Source organism: Bufo gargarizans, chromosome 3 (genome assembly GCF_014858855.1).
Source record: "Bufo gargarizans isolate SCDJY-AF-19 chromosome 3, ASM1485885v1, whole genome shotgun sequence".
NCBI lineage: Eukaryota > Metazoa > Chordata > Amphibia > Anura > Bufonidae > Bufo > Bufo gargarizans.
In genome coordinates, this window is record NC_058082.1 from 259,584,439 (window position 1) to 259,599,756 (window position 15,318).

The window sequence follows — 15,318 nt, forward strand, 5'->3', positions numbered from 1 at the left end:
ACTTCACATATGGGGTATCGTTGTAATCGTACTCACCCAGAGTTTTGCCTTAAACGAATCGCCGTGGGAACAAAACGCCACTATATATTATATAATAAATTATGGTGGCATTAGAAAGTACAACCTGTCCCGCAAAAAATAAGCCCTCATGCAGCTATGTGACCGGAAATATAAAAAAGTTATGGCTCAAGGAAAATAGGGAAGAAAAATGAAAAAAAAAAAGGGTTAAATACAAATGGTGACATGGAAAATTAAAAATAACATCATCAGAAATTATTTAAAAATATGTTAGAGTAACTAAGCATTTTGGCCTTTGCCATGCAGTTCTCTTAGCTTAGCGAAGCAGGTACAGGCAGGAGCAGCAATGTGCGCTCCTGCCTGTACTCGCTGCTGCCGTGGCCCCATTCATTCAATGTCATCTCCGTACTCCGTACACCGCTGAGCAGTCAAAGTTTTACGCTCATTAATAAAGTATATTAGAAAAAGTTTTATTAGGGCCTTCTTTATTCAAATTTTAGTCAAAGTTTTAGTTACTTTTTAAAGAGGACCTTTCACCAGAATAAAACTTCTAAAGTAACTATACAGGCATGTAGAGCGGCGCCCAGGGACCCCCCTGCACTTACTGTTATACCTGGGCACCGCTCCGTTCTCCCGTTATTGCCTCCGGTATCTTCACAGCTAGGCTCCACCCAGGGGAACCTGCCGGCGCCTCCTTCTCCCATGCTGCAGCGCTGGCCAATCACCGCGCTCAGCTTTTTTCTCTCTCAGGCTATGAGCTGAGCGCTGTGATTGGCCAGCGCTACAGCATGGGAGAATGAGCTGACGGCAGGTTCCCCTGGGTGGAGCCTAACTGTAAAGATACCGGAGGCAATAACGGGAGAACGGAGAGGCGCCCAGGTATAACAGTAAGTGCAGGGGGGTCCCTGGGCGCCGCTCTACATGCCTGTATAGTTACTTTAGAAGTTTTATTCTGGTGAAAGGTCCTCTTTAAACATGAACCACCATGCAGCAGGAAATCATGTGTAAGCATATCTACAGAACCAACATACAAACACCACACATGTAATACAAAAACATATTTATTGTGTCACATTTAAAGACATACATCTAATAAATATCAAAAGTAATAAAAAGAAGTCAATGCAGAGAGGTACTGAGAGAGTGATTTCCCCCTCCCAATCACTAGGTCCCCATGTATGTCCTACTTATAGACAAATCATTGCTGTAATGAGAGATTGAATCCCTAATACATATATGTAATTAAAATCACCCACCATTATCAGTGCCCAGTCTATCATATCATTACACATGTCAATATAACAAAAGATCACTGAGCCAAATCCAACGAGGATCTGAGTTGCTTCCCTGGTAGGAATCAAGAGGCCTACAAAAAGTACAATACACGATTGGCACTGAGGTAGATGAGACTTATAGACCGGGAGCAGAACAACCCCAACGTACGTTTCGCTTGCTCTGGGGGCTTACTCTTTAAACATAAAATAGTGATTTAAACAATAGGTCATTTCCTTTAAAGGGAACTGAGAGCAGCGTAAAGTATCGCCAGATAAGCTGATTTCAGCGGTGTGTCACTCGTGAGCTAAAAGAAAGTGGTTGCTGAGAAGCTACAGCTGAAGAGTCATAGTTATTCATGAGCTTCCCCCCCCCCCCCCCAAAAAAAAACCTCCGAAGGCAATGTTTTCACTGATGGTTGCTAGGAGATGTAGATTATTTCTAGTTTTTTTTTCCGCACTTGTGAAAAACATATGTAATCCAGATACAATCTGGATGGAAAATGAACGCAATCACAGAAAAAACTGATTGAACTTGCATGCAAAACAATCAGTTCCTGACACAATGCAGATCGCTTGTGTGACAGAGGCCCAAGGAGAATACTGTCAATCAGCAGCAGGTGGGCAGAGAAAGCAGGAGATTAGGAATAACCAGGCCCAGGCTGCAATGATTATGATGCTGGTTCTCGGCAACGACTTACTACTAGCTCATGAATAGCACACCGCAGAAATCCGCATGTGTGTCACCACTTTATGCTGCCATCAGTAAAGACTGCATTAACATTGTTATCTGGGAATATGATATTGATTGCCTATCGTCAATATGAGATCGGCAGGGGTCCAATGTCTGGCACCCCTGCCGATCAGCCCCGGTAAGCACTGCGGCCTCACTGACTGGTTACCAAGCACAGTGCTGTACATTGGATAGTGGCTGTGTGTGGTATTGCAGTTCAGCCCCATTCACTTCTATGGAACTGAGCTGCACCTAGGCCACGTGACCGATTCACGGTGATGTCGCTGATCTAGTCAGGAACCTAAGCAGTCTAAAGACCACAGGAGGAAGTTCACCACTGGGCATCCCAGGCATCTCAGAACTGGAAGACAGCATTTAGGGCATGACTGCTCCATTGCCTTCAGTGTTAAGTTGCGAGCGACATGGGACTTACCTGCAACTTGATTGTGTTTTCACAGCCAAATCCCAGCTCTAAAATAATCACTTGACAGCAAGTTGCAGACAACTTGCATGTTTTTTTTTGTGTCGCACTCATGTCCCTGTGTAGCCCTACTGTAAAGGTGTTGTCTGGGAAGAAGTAACTTTTTCACAGGAGCCCGCAGCCTGCTTCAGCTATGGAAAGAATCATACTCCCTGCTGCTCTGGTCCTGCGTGCCGAACCCCATGTGTCCACTTGGCTTCAGTAGTGATGTGTCTCTTGTGGACAAGTCACCACTGAATCCAGTCATTGGCTGCAGCAGAGCAGATGATCATGCGCATGGTGGTGAGGAAGTAAGCAAGCCGTGGATCGGAAGATGAACACACAGGACTGGAGCAGTGTTTCCCAGTTATTAAACGCATAGTGCAATGCATATTTATTTACAGGAATTTAAAAAAATGGCAGGAATTTCTGAAATTGTATTTCAATAAATATAGTTACTCACATGATAGTGGGAAAAAGCCAGATATTACCATTTTACTACAGTGAATTTGTTATTACTAAATTATTGGCCATTTATGAAAGAGTCTGAGTCAGTGTGTGATAAGATACAGGAGCTGGAGTCAGAACTTTTGCTTACCACCCCCAGCCCTGCCTCAGAAGACGTATGAAATACACTACACTGGCACGTTCAGATTTATGCGTCTTATATGTTCACTAATAGAAAGAAGTCTATATTCAGACATTAAATCTGGTGATACACATGATATATCTGTCTGCCATCAGCTATTTTTCCTGACTCCACCATGAGTATGCATGCTCCCCTCACTGGGCACACATGTTTGGCGAGGGAGACAAGCTGCTGCCAGGCACCTCTGACGGTGCTAGTCTTCTGTTGTGGGACAGTTGGGAGGCCCCCATATATATTGGATCCTTGGGCGATCCCGCTGAAGTCAACTTTTCTGATATGAATGGCCATCTCAAGTGATAATAGGTTAAAGCAATATAAATGGAGATGTCATACTTTCGTCTCGATAGCCATAATGTAATGCATGGGTAAGGGTAGGGTTATATTTGTACAATAATAAAAGATTTTAGTCTTTGCTTTTCTGGCTTTTAAATGTTAAAAAAATGCTCCATATGATTAAAATGATTAAGGAATTGCTGCTTCCTTCTGATGAACCATTGGTCCCTGCTTCCTGGTGACTGCTGACATGTTCATGTGTATGGGGTTCGCTATGAAATGACAGGTCAGGCATGTTGGAGTTCAGTCACAGAAGACAAGTCACTTCCAAAAATGTCTGACAGCAGCTTGTCCCCCATGCACACATGGATGAGCTGTTCAGGCATGTTTATGCAGAGGTTGGGGGAGATAGCTGTCAGCTGAATATCTTACATGCTGTGACAACACTTAGAAAAGCAGGTGAAACTTAACTCTAAGAAAGACAATTGAATCTACTTCTGGGGTAGGGAATTATCACTCCCTTTGTGCAAGTATTTGGCACATGCCATTTTTGTAACATTCTCTTCACTTTTAAAAAGTGGGTGCGGAAGTGGGAATGGTTAGGTATGTTAGTTGTGCTCCAAAATTGTAGTAACCAGATAAGTGTATTTAACAGATGCCCCAAATGTATCTAACAACGTTGCCAGTTTGATAAATTTGGCACGAATTACGGCAACAAAGACTCAAAACTAACAACAAAAGTTGCCCTCATGATAAGTTTCTTCCCTGGTTCTTTGAGGAACTTGAAGGGAACCCGTCATCACCTTTATGCTGCCCATACTAACAGCAGAATAAAGTAGAGACAGGTGAGTTGATCCCAACGGTCTGTCATTTATAAGATAAAAGTAAGTAGTTGCAAAGAACCAACATCACAATCATTGCAGACTGGGCCTGCAAAAGCGTCCCGGCCACCTGAGAAGAGTCCTGGTTAATCATGAATTCCTGCTCTCCTGCCCACCTGCTGATGGCTGACAGGCTTCTACCTAGTTTTCTCCCTTTCTCTCTAGGAGACAACTGCCAATCATCAGCAGATGGGCGAGGGAGCAGGAGATTATAATAACCAGGACTCTTCTCAGGTAGATTTGACTCTTCTCAAGGCCTGGGCTGCAATGATTATGATGCTGGTTCTCAGCAAACACTTACTATTAACTGATGAGTGACACACCGCGGAAATCAGCATTTCTGTCACCATTTTATACTGCTCTCAGTGAGGTCAGCATAACGTTGATGACAGGTTCCCTTTAAGATCTTGCCGTTCTTTGATAATCTTGCACCTGGCTGCATCCATCAGTGCCAGTAAATAGAAGCCACGTCTTTCTGTTTGAATGTTGTGATTGACAGGTTTCTCTGTCTTCTTTATCAGCTTCTCTGCAGACACGTGTGGAGGAACTGGAGAGATCGAATGCTGAATATCTTCAGATCAAGGCGCAGCTAGAGCAAGAATTTAATCAGAAGAGGGCGAAATTTAAAGAGCTGTATTTGGCTAAAGAGGGTGAGCTTGTTGTTACTGATTTTGTGCTTTTATGTGTCTCAGGGCTGCCTACTTCCTTTTTTTTGTTTTATTTTTTTTGACAGTGTGACAAATATCAAAGCCAAAATGTTTACAGTCAAATTGTAAAAATGAGAAAGAATGATATAGATATGTAACATGATCTTTAGCTCAGATAATAATGTGAACACATCAGCATTTCCTGTGATCTTTACAAGGAGCTGCACTTGTTGCCCCTAGCTTTAGATAAATTATGTATGAGTCTGTTTTGTTTTTTTTGCTATGGACTTCAAACAGTTGCACCAATTTTTGGGGGCTTTCCGTCATCACGAATACAGACGTGTGAATAAGGCCTCCTTCACACATCCATGTCACCGTAGCTGGGGCGTCCACAGTAACTGGATGCCTCAGATACAGTGGAAAGGTGCAAGTGTCAGTGTCCCCCAGAAGTCTTTTATTGACCTCTTGGGAGGGGACATATGTGCCCAAAATATGTATATAGACATATAATAAAAATATAAATAAAAGAAAAAAACACCAATGTCAACTGAAACTGACGCCATAGTCGCCACACGCAGGCTAAAGTACACACACATATATTGGAATAATGGAAACAGAAGAGGGAAATTACTTTAATAATTTATTTTGGTTTCAGTTTGTATATTTAAAAAGTAAGTAGCTATTATCTGGGGGGAAAAAAAGACTTTTGAAATAATGTGTTTCAGTCGCATAAAAAAAATGTTGCCAAAATTATTTTGGTAGTCCAACAAATAAAAAAATAAAAAGGTAGGACTGTTAGACCACACAAAAGTTCCTGATCATTAAGGCCTTTTCAGGCCTGATCATTAAAGGGTTAAAGGGAGTCTGTCACCAGAATTTGCCTTTATACACTGCTTACACAGCGCTGTAGCATAACTATATAGAGGAGTCAAATGGTACATTTGTCCTTTTGTTATGATGTTCACCAGGGGCAAAAACGCAGCTTTATTCATATGTGAATGAGGGCTCGCAAGTGCCCCAGCCGCTCTTCCTTCTTCTCACATAACCCCTCCCCAGCCTGTAGCTTGGCCTGCCCTGTAAGCCTCATCACGTGTACTGGCCAAGATCCCGCCGGCGCATGCGCACTGTGATGACCATTGTGGGCAGCAGCATCGTTCCATGCAGTGTGCATGCGCCAGCGGGATTTCGGCCACTACACTGGATGACGCAAGAGGCCTACAGGGTGGGCTAAGCTACAGGCTAGGGAGGGGTTATGTGAGAAGAAGGCAGAGCGGCCTGGGCACCTGTGAGCCCTAATTTACATATGAATAAAACAGCGTTTTTTGCCTCTGGTGAACATCAAAACAAAAGAAAAAATGGTACCATTTGACTCCTGGTGACACTCCCTTTAAGACATGTGTTGTCACATGGCAGCTATAGTGTGGGATCTTCAGCCACATACTGACATGCTTCAGATTTCTAACACAGATTTCACTAGAGTAGCTTGAGGGAAGGGTGTGTGTGTGTTTTTTTGTTTGTTTTTTTTCTAAACACATGAAACTAACACTTGAAACACATTTAGTAACCTTAGCAATTCATAATTTTACATTTTGTTATTTTTTTTTGTAATTTCAAGATGGTCACATGTATCCTAAAACACAAAAATTTCCCTAAAGCTGGATTTGCGCATCCATATCCAAGACGTGTCCTGGCCCGACCACGGGTTTACTGACCCAAACCCAGACATTTGAGACTTAAAAAAAAAAATATATATATATAACTAGACCTTTGGGGTATTTGCAGCTGTTATTTTGGAGAGCAGAATATAATAGAGGGAGTGTAGCGGAGCTCTCTGTATATAGGCATGTATGATTTGCACCAGGAGTATAAAGCAGAGTAAATCCTGACATGACTCCTAAAAGCGGGAGAGTCCTGATTACCCCATTCACACAAAGGATTGACTTGTATCAATGTGTGTGTATAAGGCTGAGTTCACACTTCAGTTATTTGGTCAGTTATTTCCATCAGTTATACTTCATGCACACGTCCGTGTGCCGGTGTTCTGCCAAATCTCTATACCTTGCAAAAAGTCTATACCGGAAGTGACGCGGCCGCAGAGTAATCAGCTGGAGGAGGGTGTGCACGGCGCTGCACAAGCGCACATCGACCGGCTTAGCAAAGAATTATTGCAGCGCTGCGATAGAAGTACTTCGTACACCGCGTGTGCGCACTTAGGCGTATAGAGATTTTGCAGCGCAGAATGTTTCATCAGATCTCCCTACCCCTGAGTGCGCACGCGCCCACAAATCATCAGTTGCAGTTCAGCTCTACTATGTGGTGAGGTCGGTATCCAGCACTCAGCTCTGCGGTAAGGATGAACTGCAACTGATGATTTGTGGGCGCGTGCGCACTCAGGGGTAGGGAGATCTGATGAAAGATTTTGCGCTGCAAAATCTCTATACCCCTAAGTGCGCACGCACGGTGTACAAAGTACTTCTATCGCGGCGCTGCAATAATTATATGCTAAGCCGGTGGATGTGCGATTGCGCCGCGCACACCCTCCTCCAGCTGATTACTGTGCGGTTGCGTCACTTCCGGTATAGACTTTTCGCAAGGTATAGAGATTTGGCAGAACACCGGCTGTGCCTGTGCTGCTGACCGCAAATCGTTACATCCACCGCGTGCCCGCTGTCTGCAGATGTGGACCCGATCACTTGAATGGGGTCCGCGAACCGCACCACAGAAAAGTATTGCACCATATCTTCAGCATTATGGACCCATTCAAGTGCAGGTGCCTGTATATAGTGGACCAGCTGTTTGCACGGAACTGCTACGGTCATGTGGCTTATTGTGAGCCAAAATCAGGTGCGGGTCAAAAATATAGAACAGATGCAGCTCTTGCCATTATACCTTATTGTTGAGTGGCCTTCACTACTGGTCTTGGCTCACAATAACTGATGGAAATCACTGAGCAAATAACTGAAGTGTGAACCTGGCCGAAGAGAGGGTTGTCAATCGTCCTATGTGAGTGGGGTAGGCAGGGTTTTTGCCGTCTCTCCTAGAAGTCCTGTCAGGATCTACGGTACTGCTTTTCACTCAGAAATCCTGCTCCAAATCTTTTAAATCTGTATCACAGTGCTCTGCTTCATTTCCTCTATCATATCCTGCTGTCAGAGAGGGAAGCAAAAATCAGCTGACAGGTTTGCTGAACTTAAGCAAAATACAGAAAAGTACATTTTGTGCCTGAATACTCGCCAGATGATGCCCCCATAGATCAGGAGTAATTAATTTTAAAGAAGGTCTTTTTGACATTCAGAAAATAATTGTATATTCCACATGAAATGACAGTTCTTGAGTATCTATTCCTATGACTATATTGTTCCTACTAGTTAGAATAAAACAGCTGGGTATCACCAGTTAGCGGTATGTCCCTACAGTCTGGCCAATCAGTGCTGGAAGTGTCAGACTGTACAGGGACGTACCCTTTTGACAAGGCGAACGGTAATACCCAGTTGTCACTTTATTAATACGTTTATAGAGGAAAATAAAAGGGAATGGCACACATACTGTTATAGGAAAAGACACTCCAGGATTTTTATTGCTTGGGGAATGCAAGTAGTTAGTAGAATAGATGTGTCAGGAGAGGTGATAGGTCTTTTTAATTTTCATTGTTTTGCCCAGATCCTTGATGCACCTCATTTTGATGCTTCAAGGGCTTTTTTTTTTGTGGTCAGCATTAACAATGTGCAGGCCTATAGTTCCCATGTTGCCCCTCCTCTCGCATACACTCACCTAAAGAATTATTAGGAACACCTGTTCTATTTCTCATTAATGCGATTATCTAGTCGACCAATCACATGGCAGTTGCTTCAATGCATGTAGGGTTGTGGTCCTGGTCAAGACAATTTCCTGAACTCCAAACGGAATGTCAGAATGGGAAAGAAAGGTGATTTAAGCAATTTTGAGCGTGGCATGGTTGTTAATGCCAGACGGGCCGGTCTGAGTATTTCACAATCTGCTCAGTTACTGGGATTTTCACACACAACCATTTCTAGGGTTTACAAAAAATGGTGTGAAAGGGGAAAAACATCCAGTATGTGGCAGTCCTGTGGGCGAAAATGCCTTGTTGATGCTAGAGGTCAGAGGAGAATGGGCCGACTGATTCAAGCTGATAGAAGAGCAACGTTTACTGAAATAACCACTCGTTACAACCGAGGTATGCAGCAAAGCATTTGTGAAGCCACAACACGCACAACCTTGAGGCGGATGGGCTACAACAGCAGAAGACCCCACCGGGTACCACTCATCTCCACTACAAATAGGAAAAAGAGGCTACAATTTGCACGAGCTCACCAAAATTGGACTGTTGAAGACTGGGAAAATGGTTTCTTGAACATGACAATGAGTTCACTGTACTAAAATGGCCCCCACAGTCACCAGATCTCAACCCAATAGAGCATCTTTGGGATGTGGTGGAACGGGAGCTTCGTGCCCTGAATGTGCATCCCTCAAATCTCCATCGACTGCAAGATGCTATCCTGTCAATATGGGCCAACATTTCTAAAGAATGCTATCAATGCCACGTAGAATTAAGGCAGTTCTGAAAGCAAAAGGGGGTCCAACACCGTATTAGTATGGTGTTCCTAATAATTCTTTAGGTGAGTGTATATGCCAATTTTTACAGCTGCTTTATGACCCTCTATTCCATGCTGAGATGTTCTTTTGCTTACTGACTTTCCAATGTTTGCTGCCCAGCTTGTGAAACACAATCCTGACAGTGAGGAAATGGGAGAGCCAGGGAACAGCAGAAATAATGTAATGTATGATTTTCCCTTCCCCCACGACACCACCACAGAGAGAGGATCTGCCCCCCAGGGACAGGAAACCTACAGAATAAAAAGGTGGAGCCTCTCTACCCCTTCAGTGGTTTCCTGTCCCTGGAGTAGGAGACCTACAGTTTTTGTCTTCCAGGTATTTACCCTTGATCTGTGTTATCCTAGGGGTTCCCTAGAGGGCTAACGGTATCCTGCTGGGGTCCATCGCGGTGCAGGCTGACAGGACCCTAGGATCTGGGGGAGGGGGGGGGGGGGCTCCTCCGGATCTTGCAGAAGTTTTACCATGCGGTAGGAAGTCGGGCAGTTGGCGCATGAGCATCCCTACATGCAGACTTTGCCACACTGCCTCAGGACGGACAAAGAGCTACGGAATAGCGCAGCTATTTCCGGTAGCGAGCGCAGCGGGTGACACACTTACGGAAGCACCTGGGATGTACTTCCGGCCCGCGATATTATAAAAGGATATCCCTTACCACCGAGACGCCGAGGTCTGATAGGCGGCTAATGGAGATCGAGGAACGGCTCCAGCGTCCCTGAGCTAGTGCGACTGACTCAAGTAATCTGGCTTGAGAATTCTGCATAAAGCTGCTCATACAGACTTCCAGGTCATGGAGGCAGTATGTTTGTTTGTGTCTCTCTCCCTCCTCTCCTTTTCTTCCTGGCCAGTGACAGTGGAAGCAGGGAGTGACTTGAAGGTTATTTATTGTCTGAGAAATTTCATGTTTTTGACCCTAAAGCAGGCTTCCTTTGCTGTTATCAGCTAGGATGGAAGACAGAAAGATTGAAGAATCTATGGAGAGAGAGATGGTAGCACCCATTACGGTACTTGGACAGAGTTCTTTTTTTTTCTGGGTGAGTGAGATGGCGACTGTCTTTCCTTTCTAATTATGGTTCTTTGTATTATTTTATTTTTTTAGTCAAAGCCTAAGAAAATGCTGGCTAAAAGGAAAAACAAAGAATGTGCCATATGTAAAACAGCTCTTTCGTCGTCTTATGACAAAAAGCTGTGTCAAAGCTGTATTGACAAGACTATTTCGGATGAATCCCCATCCCTCCTAGAGATTATTAAAACACTATTTAAGATGGAAGTAGAAAATACACTAAAACCCAGTAAAAAGCGTAATGTGTTCGAAAGGGTTAACCTGTCCCAAGACAATTCTGGCGACTTCCCCCTGGATGCTCTTTCCTCAGATTCTTCCTCCGAGGACGAAATTATAGGAAGATCCTTTCTTCCTCCTGAACATACTGACAGACTGTTAAAAGTTATAAGATCCACTATGAATATTGAAGATGTTGAGGAGGATAAGTTGGTAGGGGACTCTTTGTTTGAAGGATTGCAGGAAAAAAAAAGGGTAGATGCTTCCCCGTGCATAATAGCATTATTTCTCTGATTCAAAGGGAATGGAAAAAAACATGTAGAAAGGTTTTTAGTTCAAAAAACTTTAAACGTAAATACCCTTTTGAGGATGAACCTTCATCTTCTTGAGGTAAGGCTCCCAAAATAGACATTGCCATTTCCAAGGTTTCTAAAAGGTCTTCTCTTCCCTTTGAAAACACATTACAGAAGGCAGCTGACTTTTTGACAGATGCCTCTGTAGATGCGCTCAGACTGCATCTCCTGCTAACTCCGCTCGTAGAGCACTTTGGCTTAAGAACTGGAGTGGAGGAGATACAGCTTCTAACCATGAGTTATGTGGTATTCCCTGTCGGGGTGAATTTCGTTTTAGCCCTGATATAGATGATTTACTAGAAAAGACGGCGGATAAGAAGAAGAGTTTTTTCCCCCTCCCAATCCTTCAGGAATTTCTTCTTTCAGGCCCAATAGATCCTTTCAGTCCTCAAGGGTGATGCGGGAAGGAGACAGTTTAGGATTAAAAACCAGAGATATAGGTCCAGAAATTTGGCCGGGAAAGGGTTCCTCTTTGGAAACTCTTCCGCGTCAAATAAGAAACAGTCCCAAAAATGAGGCCAACCCAAAAGTTGGAGGAAGACTAAGATTTTTCCTCTCCTCTTGTGAAAAGGGTGCTGGCCCATTGGTTTTGCAGGTGATTTGTCACGGTCTAAAAACAGATTTTCGTACCTTGCCATCTCGAAGATTTATTATTACAAAAAATTGTGCTGTAAAAGGGTCCTTCCCTATAATAAAAGAAGTGAGAACTAATAGAGAAGGTCTTTATTCCTGTTCCTCAAAAAAAACAATCAAAAGGTTATTTCTCCACGCTTTTTTTAGTTCCAAAGCCGGGTGGCTCCTTCAAAACCATCATCAATCTGAGGGATTTAAACAAGTTTCTAGTATTAAAAAAACAATGAAAACTACAGTGCAGCTCCTGTTTCCACATTGTTTCACGGCAGTAATAGATTTTAAAGATTCTTATTTCCACATCCCAATACACCCGGAGTTCCAGAAGTTTCTCAGAGTTGCAGTCCTTATGGAGGGTCAGCTACAGCAGTTCCAATTTCAGTATTTGCCCTTTGGCCTGTCTATAGCACTAAGGATCTTTACCAAAGTGGTAGCGGAGATGGTATCCTTCATAGGACTAAAGGATGTGATGTTAGTTCCATATCTGGACAACTTTTTAATAATTGCAAAAACTTATCACAGTTCAGAGGAAGCTTCAGGGAAGCAGTTCAGATGGTGGTAAAGACCTTTCAGGAATTGGGCTGGATAATCAACGACAAAAAATCCAGACCAAAGCCGACATACTAATACTACGCAGGATTTACTGGACGAAGAGGAGAACTCACCAGTCAATCAAGTGGACCTGGGCGTGCCAAAGGGTGAGTGGACTGAGCCTCTAGGTGCTGAAGTAACGCCCTAATAGCACCTAGAGGCTCATTAGCATATTTTAAGAGAACGGTTGCAGGCAGGGAGTTATAAAGCATACTGTTATGTACTCCTGACATTAGCACATTGCTAATGTCAGTCAGCTACATAACGTTATTTCTCATGACAGAAACCCTTTAAATCTGTAGAGCTGCCACGTGGTCTTCTCCCTGTACTTTTTTCTGGCACTATCGTTTGGACCTTAACCCTTCCTCTGATCTATCTTTTGGTAGAAAGGTCCTGCAAGCGGTGGTCCCTCCCTAAATAAGGAAGGCTGGTCTTCTCTGTAATTCTCTCTGTGGTGTTGTCGTGGGGGAAGGGAAAAATTATGATTATACTTACTGGTTATCGTATTTTCCAGACCACACGACAGCACCCTTCCTTATTCCCTCCCTGTTTTAAAAGAAGAAAAACTACCACAAGAGGACACAGTTTTAAATTAGAGGGGCAAAGGTTTAAAAGTAATATAAGGAAGTATTACTTTACTGAGAGAGTAGTGGATGCATGGAATAGCCTTCCTGCAGAAGTGGTAGCGGCAAATACAGTGAAGGAGTTTAAGCATGCATGGGATAGGCATAAGGCTATCCTTCATATAAGATAGGGCCAGGGACTATTCATAGGATTCAGATATATTGGGCAGACTAGATGGGCCAAATGGTTCTTATCTGCCAACACATTCTATGTTTCTATGTTTTCTTACCTCCTTTCTATCGTAGGCACTGGGTGAAAATCTAAATATAGTTGGTTTATTATAAATGTGAATAACTAAGGTAGGAGTCCCTCTCTTGCTCTGAAATCCACTGAGGTTGGAGAGAGGCTCCTCCTTTTTATTCTGTAGGTTTCCTGTCCCTGGGGGCGGATCCTCTCTCTCTGTCTCTCTCTGTGGTGCTGTCGTCGGATTTGGAAAATCCAATTACCGGTACGTGTAATCATCATTGTCCCGTACATCAGGGAGGGGAAGAGGGGAGATAACCACATGTTCAGAGTACAGGACATCATACATGTGCACACCTGGGGGGCGTGGCCTGACCGGATATGTGATCGGGTGTGTGGCGCAGAGCTCCTGGCAAATACTCCTGAAATTTCTCCTAATACCTGCTAATAGTGAGTGTGACTCGCCCATATTGAAGGCAGAACTGTTCCACTCGTACTTGGCCGAAAATTCGCCGAAAAATGAAGTGTCAGAAGGCAAAGGAGAGGGAAGGAAAAGATTGTAGCAGCGCTGAGCTGACTGCACAAAATGGCGCCCCGCTGCCTGTGAAGACGACGGAGGTAGCGGCGCTCTTGGAGAGGTTCGCCCATACAAAGGCGTCCTCTGCATTTGAATCGGAGCTGGAAGTCTCCACTTTATCTAATGCCCAGAAAACTGATGAACCAGCTGTACTTGCAGTGGAAGATCAAGAGGTTGGTGCTGTATCAGAATAGGTGGTTGCTGCTGAAACGGAACCTACAATCAAAGATGTGTTTGCAGCTGTAGCTCAATGTAATAAAGCACTTGCTTCGCTCAGCACTAATATGGGTAGCCTAAAAGAAAATATTGGGCTTATCAGACAAGATATGAAACAAGTGAAGAAAAGGATTGGAGCAATGGAGGGCCGTGTCAGTGATTTAGAAGATCAAGTGCGGCCAATGAAGCCTGACCTTCAGCATGTGATTCATAATGTTTCGCTGCTTATATTCAAGAGGGTTGACATGGAAAACGGGCTGAGGTGCAGTAACGTCCGTATGATAGGTGTGCCTGAACGTGCAGAGGGATCGGACGCAGTTACTTTCGTGGAAAAGTGGCTGATAGAGAAATTTGGCAAAGAAAAGCTATCCCCACTTTTTGCTGTTGAGCGTGCGCACCATGTACCGTTTCGCCCTCCACCACCGGGGGCGCCACCAAGACCACTACTGCTTAAGGTCCTGCATTTCAGGGATCGGGATGCTATTCTGAAAGGTGCAAGAGAGTGTACAAATCTTACTATAAATGGCAGCCGGATTTTCTTGTTCCCGGACTTTTCTGCAGAAGTTCAGAAGAAACGTGCGCGCTTTCTGGACATTAAGAAAAGGCTGCAGATTCTACAGCTTCCTTACTCTATGTTCTACCCGGCAAAATTGCGGGTGGTTGCTAAAGATGAGACACATATGTTGGATAATCCTGAAGATGCATGCCAGTGGCTGAATGCACATGAAGAAGTTCTACGTGGCAATACCTGAGTTGATAAAGTGCCTTTAGTGATGTCTTATAATTGCCTTAGCTTTCTTGCAGGAACTGATGCGCTTTATATGGTTCGCCTGCGCTGACTAAGTCACAGTGAGGAAGCCGGCACCAGGAGTGCGGCCTTCACTCACTGCGCCGAAGACAGAAGGGAAGGGCGCAGGCGTGGGATTTCGTCAACGATGCTGCGAACCGTCACATCAATCAAGCGGGGGGGGGCAGAACAGGGGACCTGGGCGGGATAAAGAGTTGACGGAGCCTCTAGGTGCTGATTTTACGCCCACATAGCACCTAGAGGCTCATTAGCATAGTATAAAAGTGCGTATTTTACCAAAACGGCTGCAGGGAGAAATGTCAAAAACAAGCTACATAACAGTATTTCTGGTGGCAGAAACCCTTTAAAAGTATTCTTTGATATTAATGTTGGATTGGCTAATTTACCGATTGTATGGGAAGCCTTAAAAGCATTATATATTAAGGAAATTAGTGTACATAAATCAAAAAATAGGGCCCTTTCAATTGAGTTGTCCAATAGGGTTTTGGAGACT

General features: G+C 43.9%; 1 protein-coding gene across 1 annotated transcript in view; it reads left to right on the forward strand.

The window, feature by feature from the left end:
- Positions 1-15,318, forward strand: part of RABEP1 (rabaptin, RAB GTPase binding effector protein 1) — a 95,786-nt gene that overhangs the window by 19,297 nt on the left and 61,171 nt on the right. The window contains exon 2 of the mRNA XM_044285590.1: positions 4,807-4,935. Within this exon, the coding sequence (XP_044141525.1) occupies positions 4,807-4,935 (129 nt within the window). The remainder of the gene's footprint in view (positions 1-4,806; positions 4,936-15,318) is intronic.